Source organism: Salmo salar, chromosome ssa03 (genome assembly GCF_905237065.1).
Source record: "Salmo salar chromosome ssa03, Ssal_v3.1, whole genome shotgun sequence".
Lineage (NCBI taxonomy): Eukaryota > Metazoa > Chordata > Actinopteri > Salmoniformes > Salmonidae > Salmo > Salmo salar.
In genome coordinates this window covers 4,647,922-4,661,117 of record NC_059444.1, presented here as the reverse complement: position 1 = coordinate 4,661,117, position 13,196 = coordinate 4,647,922, and the positions used below count along the sequence as shown (strand labels likewise).

At 49.4% G+C, this 13,196-nt stretch overlaps 2 protein-coding genes across 4 annotated transcripts in view; one reads left to right on the top strand and one right to left on the bottom strand.

Moving 5' to 3' along the window:
* Nucleotides 1–691: 691 nt before the first annotated feature.
* Nucleotides 692–4,699, top strand: LOC123741581 (putative uncharacterized protein ENSP00000383309). The gene is made up of 2 exons (XM_045714339.1): nt 692–757; nt 3,173–4,699. Exons 1-2 carry the CDS (start codon nt 692–694, stop codon nt 4,697–4,699), a joined length of 1,593 nt encoding a protein of 530 aa, XP_045570295.1.
* ankrd12 (ankyrin repeat domain 12) overlaps nt 4,603–13,196 on the bottom strand; it is a 50,749-nt gene continuing 42,155 nt past the window's right edge. For 2 of the 3 annotated variants that reach the window (XM_045714421.1, XM_045714423.1), the window contains 6 exons: nt 8,577–13,141; nt 7,620–7,871; nt 7,053–7,151; nt 6,610–6,786; nt 5,348–5,446; nt 4,604–5,004 (listed from right to left, as the gene is read on the bottom strand). In XM_045714421.1, the coding sequence (XP_045570377.1) occupies nt 4,819–5,004; nt 5,348–5,446; nt 6,610–6,786; nt 7,053–7,151; nt 7,620–7,871; nt 8,577–13,141 (5,378 nt within the window). In that variant the 3' untranslated portion in view covers nt 4,604–4,818. Of the gene's footprint in view, nt 5,005–5,347; nt 5,447–6,609; nt 6,787–7,052; nt 7,152–7,619; nt 7,872–8,576; nt 13,142–13,196 lie in introns of all 3 variants that reach the window. The other variant, XM_045714422.1, reaches the window with a different exon arrangement.

The window sequence follows — 13,196 nt, the reverse complement described above, 5'->3', positions numbered from 1 at the left end:
AGCATATTCATATACAGTATATGAATATGCAGCAAAGAAGTTGGTTCCCGTTTCAGTCACGTTCACGTGGGTCAAACAGAAACACCCTAATGATTGGTTGATAATAGACCCCTCCCCCCCACACACACTGCAGGTAATGGCTGCAGGATGAAGAGGGTAAAGCGCAACTACAGAAACCTGCAGTCAAAACTTCATGACCTTATTATCACCTGAAACCCCACCTCTTTAAGGAATACCTAGGATAGGATAAAGTAATCCTTCTAACCCCCCCTAAAAGATTTAGATGCACTATTGTAAAGTGGTTGTTCCACTGGATATCATAAGGTGAATGCACCAATTCGTAAGTCGCTCTGGATAAGAGCGTCTGCTAAATGACGTAAATGTAAAGATTTTTTTTTTAAAAGACCATTCAGTCTACGTGTAAGCGCAAGTCAGACAATTCTTAATTTTTTTACCCCATAATGATATTTCTTGTTGAAAAGGCGGTGACCAACGATTTGATAAAACTGACCCGAATCAACGACTTCAATAGATATTGTATCTGTCCCATTATGGCATCGGTGACAGCACGGCAGTATCATGGTGTCGGTGACAGCACGGGCAGTATTATGGCGTCGGTGAGAGCACGGCAGTATCATGGTGTCGGTGAGAGCACGGCAGTATCATGTGTCGGTGCAGCACGGGCAGTATTATGGCGTCGGTGAGAGCACGGCAGTATTATGGTGTCGGTGACAGCACGGCCAGTATCATGGCGTCGGTGAGAGCACGGCCAGTATCATGGCGTCGGTGAGAGCACGGCCAGTATCATGGCGTCGGTGAGAGCACGGCCAGTATCATGGCGTCGGTGAGAGCACGGCCAGTATCATGGCGTCGGTGAGAGCACGGCCAGTATCATGGCGTCGGTGAGAGCACGGCCAGTATCATGGCGTCGGTGAGAGCACGGGCAGTATCATGGCGTCGGTGAGAGCACGGGCAGTATTATGGCGTCGGTGAGAGCACGGGCAGTATCATGGCGTCGGTGAGAGCACGGACAGTAATATGGCGTCGGTGAGAGCACGGGCAGCACCAATGATCTCCATTTTGTAGTCCATCTTCTTCTACTACGAGTCGGTAAACTGTCAGGGTGCCGCCACCCGGACTGTGTTGTTTGAACAGGTATAGATCGAAGGTTGGCGATTTACTGCCATCTGCAGTTACGGAATGTTTTCGCTCACAAGGATAATTCATTGGCTGATCCCACTTGATGACCTGGATGGAATTATGTGATCCTTCCCTTAACCCATAGGAAGTCCCGCCCTGTTACCTACTTCAAAAAAATTGTGAAAGTGGTCAATGGCGCTGCCCATACTAGAACAGTCTTTTGGTCACTGAAGTCCTCGATCTCCAAATGTTGTTTGGACAGGAGGTTAGGCAGGTGAGACGAATGAGCGGGGCGGGGTTGGTCTGCTCTTCAAGAGAACCTGCGAATGGGGGGCATTCTGTACACTTTAGGGGTGAAAGGTCAACTGGGAAGCCATCAAGTAGCAGTGTATAGGCATCCCCCCCACTGAGAGACTAGCCGCTGACGTGCTTCCCACACAAGGTAATATACACCTTGTTTTTCTATTGTAGAGGCAGATGTTAGTTAGCCAAATCAACACAACTCAGTAAGTGACAGATCCATTCAGGCGCTTAACATCTGGTTGAACCCATTTATAAAAACAGCAAACAATTTAACAGCATTGATTTTGGGACATCATTACTGGGATGTGTATGTCGCCACCTACTGGAAGGATACAGTTATGCCACCGACAGATTCTGATAAAGAAAAACAATCACTCTACAAAATCCTAATCCCCCCCCCCCCCCTTAGACATGAAACCCTAGCCTCACAAGCGTCCACATCTCTGCGGCAAGCGTTTATTGGAGAGATTGATAATTAATAAATAATAAATCAATTCAGCAGTAGTCGTCAGGCAAATAAAAACCATTAATAACAGATTGCTAATAGACACACAAAAAAAAAAAGTTGATGAAACCAAAACGAGATTTGAATTCACAACCAATAAAATTTATTCAATTATATATTACAAATATGTACATGTCATGTAGCAAGTAAATATTAAAATAGACATATTTTTAGAACTTTCGTTCAAAAAGGCATTACGTTTGAAAAAATAGGTTTTGTTGTGATCTCACATTAAAACTGGAAAAGTATGTTATTTTCTTCTCCTATAGAAGCCACAACAAACGTTGTATTTTTTAATGACACAACCACCGGACAACACACACACACACACGGGTTAGAGAGGCTGTACACGGAGTGTTCCAGTATCCCAAATAGCACCCTATTCCCTATAAAGTGCACTACTTTTCACTAGAGCAAGTATAAGTTCCTGATGAAAAGTAGTGTACTATATAGGGAATAGGGTGCCATTTCAGATGCACACTTTTGTTGCAAACGAGGGGAGCGAATGATGACGAATGACTTCAGATTTTTTGCTTGTTGTTGTTGAAGGTTTAACTGAACAGTCCACGGTCCAGCTTCTTGTGGGATCAGGGAATAAAGTCCACCAGCCTGCAACGACAACAGCATGCACAGCATCCCCCCCCCCCAAAAAAAATCACAACTCCATTAGAATTAACACCTTGTTGTGGTGCGTGGATCCAACTCTAGTCCAGAAGGGAAAATGGAGACATGAAACGATAGAACCAACGGGAACCAAATCCAACCCAGCACATGCTTAAGAATAGTTAAGCCAATAACATCGACTTTAACAATAATAACAAGGAACTTGTCACTGACTCAATATTAAAAAAAAAAATTTGGTCCAGACAAAACAAGATAACTTTTCACGATTAAAATATCTATGACGGATTTTTTTTTTCTGTACAAGTTTAAAACCATAATTACATGGGTTATTTACAAAATGCACAATCTGTCTGTAGAAAATAAGTTAAAAAAAAAAATTATAATTAAGAGCACAAGTCTGTACATTATGTATTGAACAAAAACGCACTTGAAAACAAAAGTAGAATTTAATTCTTTTTTTTCGGAACCCTGCCTGGTGAGGAAGGTGCAGCGGGATGGTCGTCTCCACAGGGCGGTGCTCTCTACCCCCCTACCCCAAGAGCAGCGCTGTGCTCTCTACCCCCCCCAAGAGCGGCGCTGTGCTCTCTACCCCCCCCCAAGAGCGGCGCTGTGCTCTCTACCACACCCCCCAAGAGCGGCGCTGTGCTCTCTACCACACCCCCCCAAGAGCGGCGCTGTGCTCTCTACCACACACCCCCAAGAGCGGCGCAGTGCTCTCTACCACACCCCCCAAGAGCGGCGCTGTGCTCTCTACCACCCCCCAAGAGCGGCGCTGTGCTCTCTACCCCCCCCCCAAGAGCGGAGCGGCTGTGCTCTCTACAACCCCCCCAAGAGCGGCGCTGTGCTCTCTACCACACCCCCCAAGAGCGGCGCTGTGCTCTCTACCACACCCCCAAGAGCGGCGCTGTGCTCTCTAACACCCCCCCAAGAGCAGCGCTGTGCTCTCTACCACCCCCCAAGAGCGGCGCTGTGCTCTCTACCACACCCCCCAAGAGCGGCGCTGTGCTCTCTACCACACCCCCCCAAGAGCAGCGCTGTGCTCTCTACCACACACCCCCAAGAGCGGCGCAGTGCTCTCTACCACACCCCCCAAGAGCGGCGCTGTGCTCTCTACCACACACCCCCAAGAGCGGCGCTGTGCTCTCTACCACACACCCCCAAGAGCGGCGCTGTGCTCTCTACCACACACCCCCAAGAGCGGCGCTGTGCTCTCTACCACACACCCCCAAGAGCAGCGCTGTGCTCTCTACCACACCCCCCAAGAGCGGCGCTGTGCTCTCTACCACACCCCCCCAAGAGCGGCGCTGTGCTCTCTACCACACCCCCCAAGAGCGGCGCTGTGCTCTCTACCACACCCCCAAGAGCGGCGCTGTGCTCTCTACCACACCCCCCCAAGAGCGGCCCTGTGCTCTCTACCACCCCCCAAGAGCGGCCCTGTGCTCTCTACCACACCCCCCAAGAGCAGCCCTGTGCTCTCTACCACACCCCCCCAAGAGCAGCGCTGTGCTCTCTACCACACCCCCCAAGAGCGGCGCTGTGCTCTCTACCACACCCCCCCAAGAGCGGCGCTGTGCTCTCTACCACACCCCCCAAGAGCGGCGCTGTGCTCTCTACCACACCCCCCCAAAGAGCGGCGCTGTGCTCTCTACCACACACCCCCAAGAGCGGCGCAGTGCTCTCTACCACACACCCCCAAGAGCGGCGCTGTGCTCTCTACCACACACCCCCAAGAGCGGCGCTGTGCTCTCTACCACACACCCCCAAGAGCGGCGCTGTGCTCTCTACCACACACCCCCAAGAGCGGCGCTGTGCTCTCTACCACACACCCCCAAGAGCGGCGCTGTGCTCTCTACCACACCCCCCCCAAGAGCGGCGCTGTGCTCTCTACCACACCCCCCAAGAGCGGCGCTGTGCTCTCTACCACACCCCCCCAAGAGCGGCGCTGTGCTCTCTACCACACCCCCCAAGAGCGGCGCTGTGCTCTCTACCACACCCCCCCCAAGAGCGGCCCTGTGCTCTCTACCACACCCCCCCCAAGAGCGGCCCTGTGCTCTCTACCACACCCCCCCCAAGAGCGGCCCTGTGCTCTCTACCACACATCCAAGTTCTGTCAACTTCAGTGCTTGACCTTTCTTCTCTCTACTTCATTCCTTCTAGCATGTGACGACCCCCTCCATCACTTCATCCCTGTTAGAGGTAGATGGCCACTAGATGATCAGTCCTCTCTGCCTGACCCTTACCGTGGGTCATATGGGCGTGAGGTCAAAGTCGTCGTTGACCTCTACCAAGGGGATGTAGAACTCGGGTATCTCGAAGATGGAGGTGGACTTGTACATGACTGGATCCAGCTCCTGGAGTTTCAGCTGCCAATGGAGACGCTGGACAGCATTAAGAGCTGCTGCCTCGTGCTGCTGCCGCATCAGAAGACACGTCTGGAGAAGGAGAGGATATTAATAAGATGGAGGAGGAAAGGAAGAAGAGTTACGGAGAGAAGGAGAAAAGGTATGAGACATGAACTTCACCCTAAAACCCAATTCAGACCATTTTTGACATTATTGAGATGCTTGTTTTGCCAAATGAATACATTTCAAAACGAGAAGTACTATCAGAAGTAAAGACGTCAAGCTCTCTCCAAAAAAACGATATGTAGCCACTTTACTGCATCATACCGAATGGATGAACAAAACATACCACCATAGATGACTTTGGCTATATAGGTTCCAACATTAGTTTTACTGCTGCAAGCAGGGCCACGTTTACAGAGACCAAGCTTACCTTGAGTTTATCAAACTTATCGTCCACGTCTTGCAACCAGGACATAAACTGACGGGCGTTGAAACGATCCCTCACAGACGTCTTGCCATCTTGGTCACCCTGGAAACACAACATTGATAATACAATGTTAGCCACAACTGGTAGCGTTAGTTAGTTACAGCTCTGTTAAAACTTATTAAGGCTAGGGGGCAGTATTCGGAAGTTTGGATGACTGAGGTGCCCAAAGTAAACTGCCTGCTACTCAGGCCCAGAAGCTAGGATATGCATATAATTGGTAGATTTGGATAGAAAACACTCTAAAGTTTCCAAAACTGTTAAAAATAATGTCTGAGTACAACAGAACTGATATGGCAGGCGAAACACCGAGGACAATCCATCAAGGTCACTCAGAAGGACTCTAGTGTTTTGGTGCGCGTGAATGAGAGTGCGCTCCTCGTTGTTTTTCTCCGGTATTGAAAACAGTTTATTCTGTCTTAAATTTTATCGATTATTTCCATATTAGGGTACCCGAGGTTGGATTAGAAACGTTGTTTGAAATGTTTGGACCAAGTTAACAGGTAGCTTATTAGATCCTTTGTAGTCATGTTGGGCGAGATGGAACAGGTGTATTTTTGAATCAAACGCGCCAAATAAAAACAGACATTTTTGGAATATAAAGAAGGACTATCGAACAAAATGACCATTCATTGTGTAACTGGGACCTTTGGGATTGCAAAAAAGATGAAGCTCTTCAAAAGGTAAGCGATTTATTTTATCGCCATTTCTGACTTTTATGATGCATCTGCTTGGTTGGAAAATGTGTAATACTTTTGTATGCGGGGCGCTGTCCTCAGATAATCGCATGGTATGCTTTCGCCGTAAAACCTTTTTGAAATCTGACAAAGCGGCTGGATTAACAAGAAGTTAAGCTTTTAAATGATGTAAGACACTTGTATCTTCATGAATGTTGAATATTACGAAATTTAGTATTTTTGAATTTCGCGATCTGCAATTCACCAGATGTTGTCAAATCGATCCCGGTAACGGGATTCTAGCCGTAAGCAATCCCTAAGAGGTTTTAAACTACTATGGATCAGAACTTACAAAAATATTAAAATACAACTGCTGTTAACCAAAGGGATTCATAAATACATTTCATTAGTTGATGCCAACTTAGGAATTTCTACATTATTTTAAGTTTAAATAAATGTGATCGATTGGTCGATACCAAACTTACTGATTCCACATTTTAAATAAAATGTGACTGATTGATGCAAACTTACTGATTCTACAGTACGTGACATCATGCCACTTGCCTGGGCATCCTGCGGCATGTTGTACACCTCGGCGTCCAATAGCACGGTGCACGCACTAAACGGGAGCGTCTGATTGGCTAGTGTTCTGGCAGCCCGGTAGTGAACTCGTAACACTTCCTGTTCGTTGGAAACGATTAACTTTTCCTGGAAGAGAGAAGAGGGGAGTTGAGTTAGACTAGAATAAGAAGTAGGGCCTTTGTTTATGCAATAATTCATAAAGGACTGAACAGGGTGGAGTCGAGTTTAATAGGTGAGACAGAAGAAAGAAGAGAAGATAAAACGTCTCCTACTTGTATTTGTAACGTCAAAACGGTATTCAACGTATATAACAGTTAGGAAATAAGTAATAAGATCAAGCCATAAAAAAAGGGAAAATTAAATAGGACTGAGTTTACATTTACTCCACATACCCGTTCAATGCTGTGTTGCAAGCGTAGCTTCATACGAACAACTTCCTGTTGTTTAAACATCTCCTTCAGTTGGTCCGGTAGAGACGGAGGGGGAGTGATCTGTTAATAAAGACAAATAAATATAAACATTACAAACAGTTCAACATCATGAAACATCTGAAGATTGTTTAATTAGACCCTTTAATGCAGGAGTGTCTTGAGTGGAGGACATTAGCGATAAAGAAACATACAAGAGAGGACAGAGGAGATACAAGAGAGGAGATACAAGAGAGGAGATACAACAGAGGACAGAGGAGATACAAGAGAGGACAGAGGAGATACAAGAGAGGACAGAGGAGATACAAGAGAGGACAGAGGAGATACAAGAGAGGACAGAGGAGATACAAGAGAGGACAGAGGAGATACAAGAGAGGACAGAGGAGATACAAGAGAGGACAGAGGAGATACAAGAGAGGACAGAGGAGATACAAGAGAGGACAGAGGAGATAAAATAATAAAAAAAACACAGGAGTGGAGATTTTCAGTCAAGGAGCACCGAACCCTTTAATGATTAAACTCCAGACTCACAGTTGGAATACAGAGTTTGCCGAACGGGTTCCCGTCTAGCAGGTACGATCCAGTAAACGTCATGTATTCGTCGTAATACTGCGGCGGCTGGGGGATGACGCTCAGCAGCACTTTGCGCTTCTCCTCGATCTTCTTGCGGATGTGCAGGAACTCGTAGTAAGGGTTGGCCCTCTCCGTCTGGTACGGCTGAATCTCCTCCAGCTTCAGAGAGTCAACGATGGCCGCCAGAGACGGCTGAGGCTTCTCCTTCCCCTGAGCAAAGACGAGAAGAGGCATACGGTAAGATAAGGTAGAGGAGACATGCGGTAAAGTAGAGGAGATAAACTTTACTGTTCCCAAGATAAGATATTTTGTCCCGAATGTCAACCCTTTACTAAACCTACCGCTCCAGTATCCCCCTCCTTTACTAAACCTACCGCTCCAGTATCCCCCTCCTTTACTAAACCTACCGCTCCAGTATCCCCCTCCTTTACTAAACCTTCCGCTCCAGTATCCCCCTCCTTTACTAACCTACCGCTCCAGTATCCCCCTCCTTTACTAAACCTACCGCTCCAGTATCCCCCTCCTTTACTAAACCTACCGCTCCAGTATCCCCCTCCTTTACTAAACCTTCCGCTCCAGTATCCCCCTCCTTTACTAAACCTACCGCTCCAGTATCCCCCTCCTTTACTAAACCTTCCGCTCCAGTATCCCCCTCCTTTACTAAACCTTCCGCTCCAGTATCCCCCTCCTTTACTAAACCTACCGCTCCAGTATCCCCCTCCTTTACTAAACCTTCCGCTCCAGTATCCCCCTCCTTTACTAAACCTTCCGCTCCAGTATCCCCCTCCATTCTCCCTTTCCACTTCCTCCCAGTCTCCCTCCTAAACCTCATTCCCTCTCAACCATACACCCCATCCCTCTATTCCTCCCTCACCTCCAATCTCTCCCCTGCCATTATCCTCCAGAGGAACCCACCTGGTGTGTGCTGCCTCCGGCCTGGTTTGAGGTAGACATTCTGGGCATTTTCCTCTTCCTGGGGTGGGTCTGCTGGACGTCCTCGATGGTTACGGAGCGGACCTTGGCCTTAGCCCCGGAGGAGTCAGAGTCTCTGTCCCCAGACTGGGGCGAAGAGCTAGCAGAGACTCCACTGCTGCTGTAACTACCACTACTACCACTCTGGTCTGTCTGGGAGCCTTGCTGGAGGTTACTACACTGTCCAGAAGCACCGGACAGTGTCTGTCCTTCTGATCTCCCCTCAGAGGTAGAAGCCACTTCCATTGGCTCTGGGCATGGCTCCGATTTCACCTCAGGGATGGTGATCATATTACTGCCCTCTGACGAAGACCGACAACTAGTCCTTCCTGTTGACATGACCTCAGGACCTCTGCTCTTCTCTAATGTGTTGTCAGGTGCATCAGAAGTTTCTTCCGATTTGTGTTCAAGGCACGGCCATCGCAACACAGTAGATGGTGTATGCTGGCTAGAATGATCGTTTTTTTCCGGCTGAAGATCGCTGGAATCGACAACGTCACTGGAGAATCTGGATTGCTTACAGTCCTGAACGCTTGCGTCAGTGTCCATGTCCTCTTGAGATTCATTGGTTCTACCAGCACTCTGCATGGACTCCTCTGTACTAACACTGGGCGGTGTTAGTGTGCTGCTGGTGGAGGCTACTGGGTTGTCCATCCATCCTGGTCTTGACGCTCCTAACACACTATCAAGGCTCTCTACAGCTGCTCTGTTGTCAGCGCTGCTGGCTCCACTCTCTACAGGAGTTGTATCTTTAGGATCAAGAACCAGATCTCCACCAATCTCTGTCTTCATCTGCTGTGAGGTCACCATACTGGTGTTTGGAAGGGTTTCCCATGACTGGCTAGCAGAGAGAGATGAGGTGGGTTCGGTGCTGGAGAACGGCAGTTGACAGGATAGAGAAGATAATGTCACCAGTGGCGTCGTGTCCTCAGAGGGCAAGTACTTCGTGCTACATTCAGGCGTCGCAGTGGAGGTCTCCACGGGGATACACTGGACGTCCCGTATTAGGAGAGGATCAGAGGTGGAAGAAAACCCTCTCTGTTCTGGTGTAGCTAGCTGTTGGACACTAGCCTGCTGAAGTGTTGAGGCGTCCTTTACAAGAGGATCTCTGGTGTTGGACGCTTGAGGTGGGAGATGGACACTTGGAGCGGTGTTCCCTTCACTCTCAGCGTTGAGATCTGCATCTGTTCTTGCATTAAGGAGATTTGGAAGCATCTGAGTAGGACCCCTTTGACTCTGGCTCTCCTCTGGATCTGCACAGGTTTCTGAAGGAAGCTGAACACTTGAAGGCTCTTCATTTGGTTGAGCAGCAGGCACCACGCCGGCCTTGGACAGAGTTTCAAAATGTTTACCTGCCGTCGCAGAGTTTGTGTCCTCGTCCAGAATAGCTATAAGGTAGGGGGAAGTGTGCCGGCTCTGCAGCGGAGTCCTATTACCTTGCGCTGAGTCTGGAAGACCGTTGTAGTCTTTGTCGTGAACGGCAGGTGATCTAGACTGTGAGAGGAGGGAAGACAGGAGGAAAAGCGGCTGAGAGTCCTGAGAGGCTTCCAGGGTCATATCCGAGTCGTACTCTACGGGTCTCGGCGTCAGCATGGTTGCCTGACAGGAGTCCTCAGAACTGGCCATGGAGAACATGGACACGGACCTGGACATGAGACCCGACCGCTCGCTCTCCGGCCTGGGTGACCTGCTCAAGCTGTTCTCAATACCAGCCATCAACTTCCCACCGAGGGAGGAGAGTGTCTTCCCGTCCAGGGACATGGTCCTGGAGCTGGCGATCTCCTTTATGGGTTTGTCTCGGTCTCGGCCATGAGCGTCACTAGAGCCTTCGGAGCTCTTGGAGCGAAGCAGTTCTTTGCTCGAACACTGTTCTCCAGACGACAAGGACATCATCTTGGCTTTGCTTTTGAGCTTCCCTGGGTCTGTTGTCGTAGAGGAGGGTCGTTGTTTCATCCTCTCTCTCTCCTTCTGTTTGATCTTTTCTAGATGCTTCCGGTGCCACTGTTCAATCTCCTGGTCCTTCAGACTCAGCATGCGTTCGAAGCTGGTCTGCCTCAGGTCTTCGTTGACCAGACGTTTCTCTTTGGGGCGCTTCTCTTCCCTGGTGGCAGGCGAGGCTTTAGCTTTGGACCTGTTGTCTCGGTCAGTCTCAGTCTCGTTGGACTTGGTCTTACAGGCCTTGCTACCCTCCTTGGAACGGTCCTTGTCGCTCTTGTGACGATCTTTGTCTCGATCTCTGTGCCGGTCAAAGTCTCTGGATTCTCTGTCTCTTCGGTCTCGGTCTTTCTCTGGCGTTTTCGGGACCTCCTCCTTTAGCAGTTTTGCTGGTGTGGTCTTGCCACATTCAGACACATAGCCTTTCTTCTCCTCCAAGGGGAGCTTCAGGTTAGAGCTGGAGGAAGATGAAGAGCCATCTTTAGATTTTTCCCTTTTCTTCTTATCGCAGTCTTTGTCTTTCTCCTTTTCCTTAGCACGATCCAATTTACTTTGATCAGTGTATTTCTCTGAAGGTGGTTTTAGTTTGTTATCCCAGCCTATCCTGTCTTTGTCTCTGTACTCCCTCTCCTGCCTCTCCCTCTCGCTCCTCTTATCCGGCTTCTCTTTGCTCTTCTTGTCCTTGCTCTCTTCGTGTTTTTTTGTCGTGGACAAGGCTCTGAGCTTTTCACTCTCTTTGTGGTTCTTGTCACCAGGGGACGAATGAGATGAGCCAGACGCCATCCTCTCCTTCTCCCTCCAACGATCCATAGAATTTTGTGAATTCTCTGATTTCTCCAGGTGCTCCATCTTAACCTTCTTCTCCTTATCGGGATTCTTTTTATCAGTCTTTTCAGTCTCCCGTTCCTTTACAGAAGGCCTCCTGTCAGATTTGTCCCGTTGGTCTTTCTCAGAGGCATCCAGCCGGTCTAGATCAGCCGTAGACGTGTTCCCCGTTACCGGTTTATCCTTCGGTTCATCTTTCACGCTTGTAGTGTTATGCTGCGTCTCCTCAGGAAGAGAGGTAGTCCGTCCGGAGTTGGAGCTGAGGCAATCTGTCCTCTCCTCACGCTCACTGGGCTTCCCATCTTTTCCTCCTTTCTCTTTACAGACAGCAGAGGTTTCCTTCCCTTCTTTCTTCACCACCTTGTCTTTATCCTTCTCTTGCACCTCTCTCAGCCTCGTCTCCTTGCTGCTACTAGAGGGGTATTTGTCTTTCGTCCCCCTCTCTTCCTTCACAGGAGAGCCGTCTTCCTTCTCGGTCTCGCTCTCAGTTTTCCCTGGAGGCAGAGGTTCGTCATCATTGAAGAAGTTCTCTTTCCAGAACTCCCTGTCGAACTCCTGGTTCCTGTGGCCGTCCTTCCTGCCGCCCTCCTTCTGCCGGTGGCGGTTCCTCTCCCTGTCCGCCTCATACTCCCTGCAGTGGTTGTTCTTCTCTTTGTGTTTTAGTTTATGTTTTTTGACCACTTTGCCATCTTTGTCGGTCTTCCGTAAGGCACCACCACCGTCAGAGCTGTTCACACCGTGGGCAACGCTGCGTTCTTTATTATGCGGACTGGAGCCGCCACCCCCGCCACCAACACTACAGTCCACGGCGACGTCCTTCTGCTGGTGCTTGCTCTTCTCCTTGTGCTTGCAGCCTTTACTACTGGAGCTCTCCGTGCAGAACTCAGACTCTGGGTTGTAGTGGTTGTAGTTGACATCATCCAGCGGACAGGGGCCTTCGGCAATCGAGACGCACGTCATCTTGGCGTTCTCCTGTTTGAGCGGGTTGGAGGACGGATGCTTGTCGGCCAGGCCGTAGTTGAGCTTGGGGGACTTGACGGTGGCGGACAGGTGGAAAAGGTGGACGGACGAGTCGTCCTTGGGACTGAAGGAGATCTTGAACGAGTCCTCGTCCCCACATAGTACTCGGCTGTTCTTGTCCATGTGTGTCTCCGACACGGACACGGTGGCTACGGAAAACACCAGAGCTTTGCTGTTCTCCTTCTCGTCCTCCTGGTTCTCCTGGTTCTCCTTGTTCTTGTTCTGGTTCTTTTTCTTGACTTTGCTGCTTTTGTCTTTCTGTTCGGAAGTCGCGAGGCTGCTGAGGTTCTCTTTCTTAGTCCTGCTGGTGTCTGACGCCTTGTGTCCCTCAGAGCTGTTGGAGCAGGTCGGAGAGCTCCTTCTCTCTGTTGGCATCTCCATCTCATCACTGGAACTATCCGAGCTGCAGTAGCGAACACGGGACAACGTCTTCGTCTTCTTAGACTTAGAGGACTGGACTGAGCCGCTCCCGTCCCCTTTATTGCTCTGCTTCACCAAATTATTTCTTTCCTTCTCCCTCAGCTCTCTCCGGAGGATGTGTCGATCGTTCAGGGCTTTACTCAAGTCCTCTTCATCTTTGAACTCATACTCATCCAGGCCGGACATGGAGGATGAGGCCTTCACGGTGCTCTGCTTTCCGTCTGAGTCCTTTTCCGCGTCCGAGTCATCCAGGTTGTCGTCATCAACATCGACGCTGGAGGGGTTCACCGACGGAGAGCCTTCTGACTCTGTGGAGAGAACATAGGAAAACAGAGGAATTAAAATCTTGTTTGATTGCCAGTG

Bases quoted from the DNA above. Each gene is read 5' to 3' on its own strand.
- LOC123741581 (XM_045714339.1), top strand. From the start codon at position 692: ATGGCGTCGGTGAGAGCACGGCAGTATTATGGTGTCGGTGACAGCACG. The intron at 758-3,172 runs GTGAGAGCACGG...CCCCCCCCCAAG, and splicing joins CGGCCAGTATCATGGCGTCG to AGCGGCGCTGTGCTCTCTAC.